Genomic DNA, 15,527 nt, shown 5'->3' with positions numbered 1-15,527 from the left:
AATTTTTAGTTTTCAAGATATATGATAGTATTTTGCTTTTTCAGCTTAAGTAGCTGTAATTAAATGTAATGTAATCCAATGCCAGTCTTATGTAGAGCTGCAACGAATCATCGATTAATTGTCAACTATTAAATTAATCGCCAACTGTTTTGATAATCGATTAATCGGTTTATGAGTAATTTTTAAAGAAAATACAGTTCAAATTCTCTGATTCCAGCTTCTTAAATGTGAATATTTTCTGGTTTCTTTACTCGTCTATGACATTTGAGGACGTCATCTTGGGCTTTGGGAAACAATGATCGACATTTTCCACCATTTTCTGAAATCTTACAGACCAAACAACTAATCGATTAATCGTAAAAAATAATATAAAGATTAATTATTAGTAAAATAATTAGTTAGTTGCAGCCTATAATACCACACATTCCTTTGTGTTACCAGTGCAATATGTAAATTACAGTGCAAAAAATGTACATCTATAGCACTGACGACATACAAAAATGCAAGTACTGCAAACTTAATATCATTAAATCTCATATACAATGTATTGCCCAGCCCTAGTACCTTAAAAACAGCATAAATCTCTCATTAATCAAAAGTAGCATGCAATATAACCAGTATATCTCTCCTGAAAATCCTCTCATGCCGTTACACGTTGTTAAGAGACAACCCTACCGGATAGGAAACCAATTCATATCCATTTAATCTTGTTGCTGTTAACCTCTTTAATAAATGGCAGACAGGCTAGCCGAACCTCAGGCGAGCCCTAACATGGGTAAAGACTCTCTGAAAAGTGCACTCAACCATGTAAATTGTGCATAAATGCTCCTAGATCTGCATTAAAACAATTTCAGATTGTGAGAGGTGGATAAATGCTGCACCCTCCACTACACCCATTGCACACCAGTAAATACAGCAAACCAGATCTATTTCCAAACAGTGAAGAGATTCCCCCGTGGTGGGCTCTCTGACCCGTGGCAGTCCCCCAGGGGGAAGCATGACAGAATGCGGCACGGGTATTTTAAGACTGGAGCTGTGAGCAGTACACTGAGGAGCAGTGTCAGTAGATGTGGCAGATAGCTGGGACTCTATAGGGAACAATCAACTGAGCTACACCATTGAATAGAGCTCGGAGTCTGCTGAGCATCTGTGACTGCTACAAAAGCACTCAACAGCTGACTGGAAGGTAGAGCTGCACGTAATGATAATACTTTAATACTGAGTCGTTTCAGAAAATATTTTAAATTGTCTTTTAGTGTAAAAAAAAAAATGCTAATAATACTGAGAAATATCCATCATTATTTTCCAGAGCCGAAGTGATTCAAATTGCTAATTATGTCTGACCAACAAAGGTATCTAACAGAGAAAATGACTTAAGTAATATAGAGGTTTGTTCTCTCATTGTTGCAGTTAAAATAATTATGAATCTCATCGCAAACTACATTGTTTTGCTGTTCATGCAACCCCAACTGGCTTTAACCTTTTAACAATCCGACGACCAATATTCTGTCTTTCAGAGGTCGTAGCGGGCTCCGATTTAGAGCTAGAGTGATAATATTAGTATAAATGGGTTCTATGGGTACCCACGAGTCTCCCCTTTACAGACATGCCCACTTTATGATAATCACATGCAGTTTGGGGCAATACAAATGTGTTATTTTTGCATATGCCTAAAAATGGCGTAATTGAATATTTCTGCATACCGGGGTCCCTAAACAGTCTTGGAATTACATAAATTGGGTATCACTGGAAAGCTGAGACTCTTGTGGATCCAATAAAACCACGAACTAGAGACCTAGGGCATTCAGAGGATCTATGACTTTCCTAGGTAGATTGACAATAAGACTAACTTGACACAGAGTGCTGAGCTGCGTCTCAAATAAATCTTCAGATTCCCAGTTTTCAGATGATGAACACCACTTCTATGTGGCATACCTAGACGGAGTTAAAGTGGACGACTCAGGCTTTCCTAAAGACAGCAGAGGTCATCCAATATTCTGTGAAAGAAAGGCCCTGGATGCTCAGAAGCTTAACAATTACAGTACATTTTTTTGTTGAATGCATAGTAATAACATTTCATAATAATAAGATACAGATAATAAAACAGCCTGGTATAATCATTTTTAATTAATTTATTTCAACTGTCTATCCTGCTGTTTACACTCTCCAGGTTCTCGGAGCGGTGTGTGTACTCATGCTATGGATTAAACCTACAGTCGGGCCCAAAGCCCAGACATGTGAGAGGTGTTGGACATGGTCTGCCTGAGCCCGGCACAAAGGGCATAGCTTCTGCCTCAATTATTTATTTCAAGCAGTCTGAAATCCTTTGCTGGTTGCTCTTCAGCTCACTCTCAAATCTTTACAATCCCTGAAGCACACAAGGAAATGTGGGTAAACAAACACCTGTGGTTGACTCCTTTGCCCAATTTGTGTAAATCTGCAGGAAGCTAAGGGATGCAAAACAGACAATGGGACAGCTTGTGTATTACAGTATTTACAATTGTTTGTTCTTTGAGTAGGTCTCAATATAGCACTTAGAGGAAATGTTCTTTCTTTACTTGTGGGTGAGGTAATTGTTTTTAAGAAATTAAAAGTTCAAAGAGCAAATGAAATGTGCATAAACATAAAAAGCAAGCTGACTCACTATTAAAATCAGATACAGCTTTTGCACTGGAATGTAGCAAATATACTCTAATGACATTAAGCAAAACAAAAGTATTCATAACTTGTTTATGGCTACTAATAGCTCATTTCTTGGCTCATGAACTTCTGCGAGACGCTGCACAGAACCAACTTTAGATCATTAATCAAGAGTGGAGAGGGTCTACTTTGTCCTTTCCTCAGATACCACAGAGACGTGGTAAACAGAAAACAGGCCACTGCACAAGCAACATTAAGAGACTCTGACAAACAATAGCAGCGGAGTGTCAAGTCCTCCGCCTCAGGCACCTCTTTAACCACAGTATTTTGCTGAGAGTCAGAGCAGGGAGGAGTATTATAGCATGCCCTTATTATTATAATCAGATGTGAGTTACTGCAAGAATTCATTAGACAATAGTTTAGAGTAGAAAAGTCATATTATAAACTTGTGTCAACCACACCGAATCATTTTGGAGCTCATATCACGAATACACTAAAAGCTTTTCACTTTTTGGCCGGCATGTTTCTGTCACAGAGGTGACTTCTAACTGGTGTAAACACAACCTGATGAACTGCTATGTGGGGGTAGTTAAGTACGGGTAACGGGCATTATTTTCAAAATAAAGGTATGGCAAATATAAGCCCGTAAGGTCATTATTTTGGGAGCAAACACTTGCTATGCTGAACTGAATTTCCTTTGAAGTTACAGTCAAATCCTGAAGGAATCCAAACCACACATACAGCTAAAATCCAGACCAGGGTGTGCAAGTCCATAAAAGGTGATTCTGGTCACTCTGGTGTCGGCAATAGTGCTTAATTTGCAGCACATGGAATGACTGCAGACAACACAAGGTCTATCACAAACTCTATAATTTTATAAGACAAGTGAGCGGGATGGAGACAAGATATATTTCTCATTGGATCTAGCATCTTACACCTCTACTCAATTTAAATTGGCAGGCTTTATCTGTGGATGCGTGCCCTACAGTAGTGCTGACTGCATTACTACGATCGTATTTCACAACTGCTTGTGTTTTTATTGTCCACTTGACAAGCACAATGTAAGATACAGCCCTTGAGTGGTGAGAATCTGGCACAACACTCACCGCACCGCCAATGAAGCAACGTCTCATTTAGCCAGACAAACTAAAAACCTCTTCATCCTTGCTAACACAGCTGAGTGCGAGAACTTCTTAACGCATTCTGGTGCTGAGGTTGAGCTACATAATACTACTCCCAGTGGGTCAAAGTGTAGTTTTATTATCACCAGCTCCCCTCCCCTCTACAGAGCATTTTAGCGTTTTTCCGCAAATGATTCTGGTTTAACTGTTTTGGTTAACTTCCTCTGCACTCATCGGCGTTGTTTCCAGTCCCAGCTGGTGAACATATTGAGGAATTTAGATGCTAGAGACTCGTCTAAAGCTCAAAACAGCTAAAAAAGAGGCTGTATGTTGGACTTACATATGTTGGGTGGCCAGAAACACGACTCCAGATGAATACTAATCTTGCTCAGATGTATAATTAGGCAACTGTTTGCTAACTCTTTCTGTTTTCCATCAGTATACTCCATCTTAGTGGCACCATTTTGAAAGTATAACATTTACTTGAATTGCTGTAACTCAATCGTCTTTGCTCTCCCTTCTAATGAGCCTTATGTCCAGGGTTGAAAGTGACCAGGTTCCTGCAGTCGGCAGCTCTCTGTGCTTTGAAGCAGTCTGCCAGAGGAATGTGGGGAAGATGAGTCTGTCGTCTTTTAAATCCCTGCTTTCGTAGAAAAGCAATTTTAGAGGTTGTATTTTGTTTTAATTTATGCTCATACCAAGTCTCTACTACTCATGTCTTTTTTAGCGCTTTTGGTTCTGCTTTTGTTTGGCTTTGTTATTAATATTTCTTTTTACTTTTACATATTTTCCACATGCATGCCAGACAAGAACGAAGCTTCGGCTACGGCATGTGTTTATGTTATAACCTTCAAGAATTACCGCTTTGTGGTTGTATGCCTCCGCCAACCAGTCAAGTTGCAGTTTACATCCATGTCTGTCCAAAATGTCATCAATAGATCTTGTTATCCTATCAGACATTTGAGTACAATTGTCATAATTAGCATATGAATCCTTGAGTTATGTCCAAAAACGTGTTTTCAAGGTCACAGTGACCTTGACCTTTGACCACCAAATTGTAATCAGTTCATCCTTGAGTCCAAGTGGAAAAAAATCCTTCAAGGCGCTGATATATCGCTTTCACAAGAATGGTACGGATGGGCGAACGGACAACCCGAAAACATAATGCCTCCGGCCACGGCTGTCGCCGACGTGGAGGTATAAAAAATGCATGTTGTTGTTGTTAGTAGCAGTAATATGTGAAGGTCTATAATGAGTTATATTGTTAAACAGAGCATCGCAATCACATCATTACTTATAACCGAAGTCAATTCTCACCATCTAGCTTGATGGGTAATCAGTGACCCTTATGGAGTCATTGTTGGTCAACTGCAGTGCTCAAATGATCCCAAAACACACATGAATGTAGAGTGGAAAGTTCAGCTACTCCCCCAGATAGTAAAAACATGTTGTGACAACATTACACTGAACCTTGACACACCTTAACAAGGTATATTGTGTCTGACGTAAAGTCAGGGCAGTAGCCAACGTCACCGTATTGTAAAAGATAATGAAGAGCTGATGGTATTCTGATAGTAAAAATCAATGCCATTCATTCTTCAAGGTCTTTTTTACTGCCCCATCGCAGAACATAATAAATGCAGGAAATTTAATAGGGTTGTTGAATGTTGCACGGCTTTGCCATCTCATAATTTTCTTTCAATTAAATGTGCTAGCCATGTTTTTATTATCCACAGATGTATATCTAAAGCAAATTTGGGTCTTGTACATTTGACTATTGCACGTTATTAGAATATTAAGGGTATCCCTTTAACTCAGCAAAGACTGCATCACAGCTAAGGTCAATGTGGACAATTAGTATGTACTCCAAGAACAGTGATGTCAAGGGATAGACTTGCAAGCTCTTTATTGGTGCCATATGCGAGCGTGGTGCACAGATCACACCCATCCACAATGTGATTACACAGGCTGCATGCATGTTTAACTCACTGCAGGGTGGACAGCGAATATGACGATATACGAGGCCAAGCTGTGTGGACCTGATTACGTAAAACATGAAAAATGAATGTTATCCGGTTACATGACGCTCCAGAGTTAATCGACGGCAGGCGACATTCAGAGAAGGAAAAAAAATAGCGACAGCATTCGCGTCCCTGTGTAGTGTCAATTCAAGTTAAAACAGCATAGATCAACTGGATACAATCAGTGGAGCAATAAACAACAGTGTCAGATGAGAGGTCTGCATAACAGATTGAAATGATAGCTGCTGTCCCGGAGGAAAGAACTATCACAAGATAGAAATACCACACACACACACACAAGGGCACACAAGTCCAAGGCAAAGGCTTCTCCTGCTTTTTGCCTTTTAAAGCAAGGCATTTCAGAGCAAACCTGGGAACTGTCAAACTTGGCTAGTTTCTCTGCAGAAAGCCAGAGACCTCAGGCTTCTGGCTGCAGCGTGTGAGTCATACAGACCCCACCTTACATGTATCTGATATTACGAGCCAGATTGTTCTGTAATAGGAAAAACATGACAAAATGTCTCGCTCTGTGACATAAACATCGGTGCCCCCGTTCAGAGGAGGTGGGTAGAAAAACAAAGATGATACAATGGGGAGGGGGGGGAATTGAATCACATGGCTCTGGTTATTATGAGGCACCACAGACCAAAGCAGAGGTGGCTTTTTTCAACCAGACCACTGTCAAAACAAGACAGCAACAAGATACACAAATCACACATATGTGATTTGTGTATCTTGATGCACAAATCACACATATGTGACAAAATAATCTTAACTCAGACGCCCACTTCCTATCTTTTACCTTGAACTTTTTATAAGCTGGTAAATTAGGGATCGACCAATATGTTTTTTTCAGGACCGATACCAATTATTAGTAATCAAGGAGACCGATAACTGATATTTTGAACCGATATACATTTGCAGTAAAAACAAAAATCTTGGTGTCAAAAATGGTTATGTTTTCTCCTACCTAATGTGCAAAACAAACCGAAACCGTGACCCAAAAACAGCAAAATAAACCAACCCGTGGGCTTGTTGAACCATTGCACCACTAGTACAGTAGTAGTTTGTTTTTATTGTGAATCCTCCTGAGGTGAATTTGCCTCTTCTATGCTTACAGCCTCAGGCTGCTGTCACATCAGGCGTTACATGTTAAATACAATATTGTGTCTCTTCCAACATTGTCGCAATGATTCATTAATTACAGTCATGCTTACAAATTTTAGTATGAAATAGTTATTTACAAAAGTTAGTACACTTAAGATAATTAACATCAATTATTTGAACTTTTCCACTTACTGCATGTCTTAAAGCAGGAAACTTTAAATCGCATGTTCTGGCTGCAGCTGCTGCAAAAGTTTTCCCCAAAACAAGCCAGAAAAGGTATGTACATGTCAAAGTTCAGCTGCTGAAGATGTCCACAGTGTATTCATTGGCGCCTGTTGCAGTGATGTTTGTTATGATTTCTACAGTCTCATCAGATGTGCCACTTAGGTCAGAGCTGGCCTGGTCCAGGCCCTCAAACAGCGGCCAGCGTTTACATATCGTGCCTTTCCACAGTCCTTCCTGTTCCACTCTCCCATCTTTTCCAGTCCCTATCCCTGCTCCACACTCGCCTCCCACCTTTGCCCTCGACAGAGCCTGCCCACCCATCCCCTCCCACAATCTCTCTCCCCCCAGCTCCCTGCCCACAAAGCATGCATTACTTCATTCATGACTTCCTGATCCTCAAAACAAGTCGGTAGGGTGAGGTTGTGCTGAGTAGTATCCTGTCAATAATGACCAATTGGCTAATGAAAGATTTATCAGCAATCTGGGTCTTCTGTTGGCACATATCCAAAAAGTTAGAGTACACCATACAATCAAAAGGTGCTTCAAAAATTTCTCAACACTAAGAGCCAAAAAAGGAGCCCCAAAAGCATAGTTGTGCCACCAAGCATCATTTTTACAGTAGGTCTTGTTCTCTCTGGAGTGAGGGATGTAAAAGCGTTCCTCCCACATGACTTCACGTCTTGTACTAATGCGATTTTAATGAAAGATTGTGATGTGGCTCTTTGGCAGAATCAGTAATGTGATTACAGAGAGTAGCAGTGAGCCAAAGCACACCATGGCAGGCTACTCTTAAACCTGTCTACCAATGAGAAAAAAAGACCTTCACATGGCTGCGTTTGTGGAACTGAAAGTGAAGAAAAAAAATTACAAATTATTTTTGCTTTAAGAGCCAAATGGTCAATTCACCAGAGGAAGTCCAGCTGTGGAAAGGACTGACATTGACCGCACTGCGACTGTCCAACTTCACTTTTCAGATGATTGCAACAATAACAGAACATGCTAAAAACACATTGAGAAATGGAGAGTTCATATTTTCTTCCACAAACGAGAAACCAACATGTACTGATGACAACAGTGAGGGGTGATTGAGAGGCTACAGACAGGACACAGTTCCTGTGGAGGAAACCCTCTGAAAACAGAAGCACATCTGCATGTTGCTCCTCTAGTGGGCACTTCCATGTCATAGCTCTCTGGCCCAGGGCCCCGCTATAAGGTTTCCTCTCAGAGCCAAGGACTTTCCGTAGTGGGACATCCTCCTGGTCACTGAAAAGCTGAGAAAGGGAATGGGGTGTGGAGATCAACAACTGTCTTTTGGACGGTCTAAACAGCAGATCATGCCGAGGTCAAACATAAAGTAGAGCATTTTATCGTACAACTTTTTAATCCATAACATTTACTATAAGCTGTAAACGAGACTAAATCTGTCAATGTTTACCACTGCATGCTAGATCAACCATTTTTACAACACTGCAGAGTGTTAGATCTTATGGTGTGACCATCATATACAGAGAGGATTACATAGCTTAGCCTCCCAAAATCAACTCCATTCATCAAAAACAACTGTCTGAGCTTCAAAGCTGCAAACCACAAACAACAAGGCCGATTTAGAAGGAGAAAAAACTGCTGGGCTATTATGTATGATCTCTATGAAGAGGAGAATCAGACACAGGGTCACATTCTCATGAGACAAGATTATCAGACTAATGTCCCAGTAATAAGACCAAAGCAGGAGCTGAGCTCCACCCAGAGTGTAAATAAATTAACAACACTGTTACTTTTGAACTGATTTATACTTGAGCTAGTATAACGTAACGTGCATGTAAACTATTAATTAAAAATCGATAATGTTTTTAATATTGCGCTACTCTATATTATTAATATTTTCTTACATCCCTAGCTAAAACTACTCGTATGATGGTTAAGGTTAGGCATTGACCTTGAATAGTTAAGGTTAGGCATTGGCCTCGAATGGTTAAGATTAAGCATTGACTTTGAATGGTTAAGGTTAAGCACTGACTTTGAATGACCTTGAATAGTTAAGGTTAGGCATTGACCTCAAATGGTTAAGGTTAGGCTCGAATGGTTATGGTTAGGCGTTGTCCTTGAATAGTTAAGGTTAGGCGTTGTCCTCAAATGGTTAAGGTTAGGCTCGAATGGTTAAGGTTAGGCGTTGTCCTTGAATAGTTAGGCTTTGTCCTTGAATAGTTAAGGTTAGGCGTTGTCCTTGAATAGTTAAGGTTAGGCGTTGTCCTCAAATGGTTAAGGTTAGCGAGACTCGCCAGAGTTTTTGCAAGTTTTCGCAATTTGTGAGTTACCTGCTAGACAAGACCAAATATACTTCAACAAATTAATCAATTATTAAAATTGATTGATTGAAATTAAAATGTTCTATTGATTGTTTCAGCTCTACCTGCAACATGAGTGTTATCATTCACACACACACACAGACAGCTGACAGCTACTCAGCACAGTTTGGATTAATCAGCCTCGCCTCAAATTAAATATCAAGGCAGGCAACACCCATTGTAAATAGTAGTGTATTGTTTCTAATTCTGGTCAACATTGAAAAAACAGCCAGGCCATGGGGCATTATTATCATTTTAATACTTTGCTGTGTTATTTGGATAATGTTTAAGTTGCTCTCCTACTGCGATTAGAGTAAACACCTCATGATTACAGTTATCAAAGAATGCCAACAACAGTCATTTGACAGATGAAGGGAGCAGGCCACATTTTCAAAAACAGTCTCCACAGGCTGAGCAAAATAGGATGAGAGGACTTCATTAATGTCAATACATAAGTACATGACCTGACCAGTGACCTCCAGTTCCTTCCTGAAATTTCTACTGACTTTGCAGTATTCCCAGTGGGAGCGTGTAACCACGGTTCCTTATTCTCATAAGCCAGAAGCTACTGTAACACAGACCTAATGAGGGTTAACAGACTTGATCTGTGATGTACGTCACATGTTGTACACACTTCAAATCAACTTAAAAAAAAAAAAACAGATGCATAGTTTAGCCACAGTCATATAAGGCATGAAATACAAGACATGACGTCCTCCTGAAACGGGATACTTGTGTATCAGTTTACACCAACATAGCAGAGCATCAATATCAACTCATCTGTGTGAATACCAGAGTTCACCACGGTGCTCTGTGGAAGTTCGCCTGATAGTAACTCCACGTGGTTGCAAAAACTGAAAGTGGCATGTTATCTTTCAACTATAAGTCAGAGCAGGTGAATGAAACATGAGTAGAAAGTATGAAGACAAGGTCACGATTACTGTTTACTTGAAGGTTACAAATGAAAAGATGTGTTATTTAGGCAACGCTGAACACATGGTATGATCACTTATCTTAAAAACAATTGCTCTCCTGAGAGTTTTACACACATTAATAGATCTTAAAGGAAGAATGAGTAGGATGTGTCGGTTGCGGTTTGCAAACCAAACATTCAGAATTGCTCAACGACACCAGAAGGGCACGCCCCCTGATCATGTAATGTTTTATACTTCTGGTGAATACAATCCAATCAATCTTATTTCCATATATGTATTTTGTATATACAGTTCCCTTTGTTATTTCAAAAACCGAATGTAGTCACACGTGTATACTTCTGCTAACTTTGCAGAGTCCGTTGCTAGCTCTGTCGTCAGCTCCGTTGTCAGCTCCGTTGTCTTTAAACATTCATACAGTTTCAGTTTTGGGGGAATATTCACCATGATGACAGAGACTCACTCAAGCGAACAGGTACAATAGGCCACAAGTATGCAAATAACAGCTTAGCACAACAGTTCAGTACAGTACATACAGGAGGAGCACAGTGTGAAGCAGAAGGAGCCACAGCAGCAGCATTAGGCCATGCTGGGTTCCTCCCATGTTAGCTGAATCTATAGAAGAGGTGACTGAGGACAGACTTCTCCTGTGACATGCATAGACAGCTTGAATTCACACATCCATCATGACTGGTGTCAACATTGCAGAGGTCTCCTTGACACGTGTGAGGCACCTAAATAATACTACTACTGCTTCATTTGAACACCATTTGAACACCATAACACACTTAAACATTGCAGATAATCAGGTAAATCTCTTTGTAACCTTTTGACCCTGTGTCAAGTGTATACTTTGCGCCAAATCATGGAGCTCAACTTAAGTAGAAAAACAACTTCAGGTCAGGATGAAGCTGCCTCAGCCTGAGGATTATTGTGTTTTGCAGTTATGCATAGTGCAAATTAAGAAAACAAAGTTAATATTTTTTAACCACAACTTGCTCAAAATCATCCATTTGGACAACACAATCTTATACAATATGATCATATCGTCATGGAAAGATGATAAATTACACATTTAAATTGTTTAGGCAGAGTAGGAATTTCTGGCACAAATTCACCTACTTCGAAGATGCACGGAGAAGGGAGAAGGGAAAAGGTCTGAAGAGGTGAACTTTATTGTTAGAGTGACGCATTTGTGGCCTGAAAGTGAAACTTAAAAGCAACACAAACATGTTGTAAAACTGAATGAAACGTCACCTTTTTGAACATAAACAAAAAGGCTTATTTAGGGTTAGGCAACAAAACTACAACTTATTTAGGTTTAGGCAACAAAACTACAACTTCTTTAGGTTTAGGTTTTAGGTTATTCTGTTTATTCTGTCACTCTTAAGCAAGCTGTTTGCTCCACAACATAACCTGAGAAAGAGGTTGTTACAATAGTGGACACCATGAAGACCCCTAACGCTTTGTTGCATTGATGAGGTTCTTCCCATCTTTGTACAGTTCTTATAACACAAAGAGGCTGAAGGGTTTTCCTACAAGACATATTTACAGCAGAGCAGTCCATTTTTTTCTGTCTGTAAGCACTGAGCACCTTACAAACAAGCCCTGCCCACAAGACTAGAGTTCAAAGAGATAATAATCTAATCATTTTAACCCAGTAGAGGTGTGTGTGTGGCTGAGAGCAAATACAGCAGGGTTATTAAAGTAACTCATGAATAATTGTCCTCATAAAAACAGCAGAAAATAAGGCAACATTCAAACAGACAAGAATGACAGTGCCTTGGTCTAGTTGTAAAGACAGTCTCTTGTGTTATTTGACAATTTAGTTAGGTTTAGGCAACAAAACTACAACTTCTTTAGGTTTAGGCAACACAAGAGTGGCCTCCTACGCCTATTATGTTGTAAAAGTGAAAGTGAAACTTAAAAGCAACACGAAACATGTTGTAAAACTGAATGAAACGTCACCTTTTGAACACAAACAAAAATACTTATTTAGGCAACAAAACTACAACTTCTTTAGGTTTAGGCAATAAAACTGCAACTTCTTTAGGTTTAGACAACAAAACTACAACTTCTTTAGGTATAGACAATAAAACAGTTAAGTTTAGGGAAAAACATTGTGTTTTGGATTAAAATAACTATGAACACAAGACAACTACACATTGTTGGTTTCACACGGGATGCAAACTCCAGTCTCCTGGGTGAAAACCCTGTTTTGTGACCCATCCACATACATACATTTGCATAAAGCAGCATATTTGCCCACTCCCATGTTGAGTGGGCAAAGTATTAATTACTTGACAAATCCCCCTTTAAGATACATTTTGAACAGATAATAAATGCGATTAATCGCGATTCATCATGGACAATCATGCAATTAATCGCGATTAAATATTTTAATCGATTGACAGCCCTAAAAAACATTACATAAAGAGGCTGAGGGGTTTTCCTACAAGACATATTTACAGCACCTTACAAACAAGCCCTGCCCACAAGACTAGAGTTCAAAGAGATAATAATCTAATCATTTTAACCCAGTAGAGGTGTGTGTGTGGCTGAGAGCAAATAGAGCAGGGGGTTAATAAAAAAACTCATGAATAATTGTCCTCATAAAAAAAAGCAGACAATAAGGCAATATTCAAACAGATAAGAAAGACAACGCCTTGGTCTAGTTGTAAAGACAGTCTCTTGTGTTATTTGACAATTTTTCATCTATTTTAGGCTGTCCTAAATGCTAAATGAAAGACATACCTGGGTGACAAACAAAGTCTGTCTGAAGGTTTTAGAGTAGGAAAACATATTGTGTGAGTGTGACAGTTCAAAGCACTAAGCAATTGTGCAACTTCTTTAGGTTTAGACAACAAAACTACAACTTCTTTAGGTTTAGGCAACAAAACTACAACCTCTTTAGGTTTAGACAACAAAACTACAACTTCCTTAGGTTTAGGCAACAAAACTACAACCTCTTTAGGTTAAGGCAACAAAAAACAGTTGGGTTTAGGCAATAAAACTACAACCTCTTTAGGTTAAGGCAACAAAAAACAGTTGGGTTTAGGCAATAAAACTACAACCTCTTTAGGTTAAGGCAACAAAAAACAGTTGGGTTTAGGCAATAAAACTACAACCTCTTTAGGTTTAGACAACAAAACTACAACTTCTTTAGGTTTAGGCAACAAAACTACAACCTCTTTAGGTTTAGACAAAAAAACTATAACTTCTTTAGGTTTAGGCAACAAAACTACAACCTCTTTAGGTTAAGGCAACAAAAAACAGTTGGGTTTAGGCAATAAAACTACAACCTCTTTAGGTTAAGGCAACAAAAAACAGTTGGGTTTAGGCAATAAAACTACAACCTCTTTAGGTTAAGGCAACAAAAAACAGTTGGGTTTAGGCAATACAACTACAACCTCTTTAGGTTTAGACAACAAAACTACAACTTCTTTAGGTTTAGGCAACAAAACTACAACCTCTTTAGGTTTAGACAACAAAACTACAACTTCTTTAGGTTTAGGCAACAAAACTACAACCTCTTTAGGTTAAGGCAACAAAAAACAGTTGGGTTTAGGCAATAAAACTACAACCTCTTTAGGTTAAGGCAACAAAAAACAGTTGGGTTTAGGCAATAAAACTACAACCTCTTTAGGTTAAGGCAACAAAAAACAGTTGGGTTTAGGCAATAAAACTACAACCTCTTTAGGTTTAGGCAACTCATGAATAATTGTCCTCATAAAAACAGTATAAAATAAGGCAACAATCAAACAGATAAGAAAGACAACGCCTTGGACTGGTTGTCAAGACAGTCTCTTGTGTTATTTTTCCATCTATTCTGTCACTCTTAAGCAAGCTGTTTGCTCCACAACATAACCTGAGAAAGAGGTTGTTACACTAGTGGACCTTTTTCCCAAGGCAAGAAGTGCATTGATTTGTGTGACTTTTCTTAACAGTACAAAACATTAACTTACGCTTTGTTGCATTGATGAGGTTCTTCCCATCTTTGTACAGCTCTTTGATAAACCTGTTAGTTTTGTCCAGCTCTGCTTCATGAGCCTTGATCTTCTCCCTGAAGCTGGGGCTGTCCAGATAGCACTCACTGAACTCCAGTGGGTGTAGTCCCATTGCTGTCACACACTTGATTGCTCCAACAACGGGGGAAACTGGTAAAAAAAAAAGCACGCTTACTTTCTTTTGTAGCGTAAATAAATAAAAAGCAGCTGATATAATCAAAGTACCGCTCTTTTCGCTGGTAGTTTCAAGTCTAGCAGAGTAAACATAGCTGGCTACGTGAAACAGCAGCAGCAGCAGCTAACGACGGTTAGCATGGCAACTAACTTCTGACTCCGTTCCACAGTTGCTAAACAACGACAAAGAGCAGCTAACAGGTAGAATGGTTAAAAGGTGAGAGCGATGCGTTAACGGGTTTAGAGTTCATTGGGAAGTCGGTTCACGGGAGTTGTCAGCAAAGTCCCGGTATAGCTGTAATCCTAGTTTTCCTTCCTCCATCAGGCGTTACTCCACCTAGACCTCGCAGAGTGACAGATTGAGAAACTCTGCTGACATCTGTGTATGCGTGTAGCAAAACTTCTACGAGAGACTCTGCAAGATGGTTTAGTTGTATGTACTTCCGCCTTCGCTTCGCTGCCCCGGGGGTGAGCACTGATTTGTATATTAGATGGTTGGTTAAAGATGTCAGCAGTGAACACTTATACATTGCATTTGGGAGTGTGACAAAATCAAGAAATTCTGGAGGGAGGTGATCAATAAAATCATGATCATTTTATCTGTAAACATTCCACTAGATCCCAAAATGATATTGCTACATTTGTACCCATCAGATCTCAATCTGAGAAAACCAAAGAATGTACATTTATTGATTTTGCTATATTGCAGGCAAAACGAATGATTGCTTTTAATTGGAAGAAATCAGATGCACCTACAACTGGCGCTTGGATTAAAAATATGGCACAATGTATGTCAATGGAGAGAATAACATATACCTGGGTGTTTATGAGGAAATATGGAAATCATTTAATGATTTCATAAAAAATAGTGATATTGGAGAGCTTCTAAAGGATAAATAATTAAGATAGGATACGTAAAAATTCACAATAGTGGTAGACCCTCAGAAGGGAATGG

General features: G+C 39.3%; 1 protein-coding gene across 4 annotated transcripts in view; it reads right to left on the bottom strand.

The window, feature by feature from the left end:
* arhgap10 (Rho GTPase activating protein 10) overlaps positions 1–14,993 on the bottom strand; it is a 61,117-nt gene extending 46,124 nt beyond the window's left edge. Inside the window, exons 1-2 of one of the 4 annotated variants that reach the window (XM_074629414.1) lie at positions 14,624–14,992; positions 14,357–14,530 (exon numbers count right to left, since the gene is read on the bottom strand). In XM_074629414.1, coding sequence (XP_074485515.1) covers positions 14,357–14,510 — 154 coding nt within the window. In that variant the 5' untranslated portion in view covers positions 14,511–14,530; positions 14,624–14,992. Of the gene's footprint in view, positions 1–11,854; positions 11,913–14,356 lie in introns of those variants that run through there. The other 3 variants (XM_074629415.1, XM_074629413.1, XM_074629416.1) reach the window with 3 other exon arrangements.
* Positions 14,994–15,527: the final 534 nt, after the last annotated feature.

The sequence above is a fragment of the Sebastes fasciatus genome, chromosome 3 (genome assembly GCF_043250625.1).
Source record: "Sebastes fasciatus isolate fSebFas1 chromosome 3, fSebFas1.pri, whole genome shotgun sequence".
Taxonomy (NCBI): Eukaryota; Metazoa; Chordata; class Actinopteri; order Perciformes; family Sebastidae; genus Sebastes; species Sebastes fasciatus.
The sequence above is the reverse complement of the archived record's forward strand: the minus strand, read 5'-3'. Positions and strand labels throughout refer to the sequence as shown.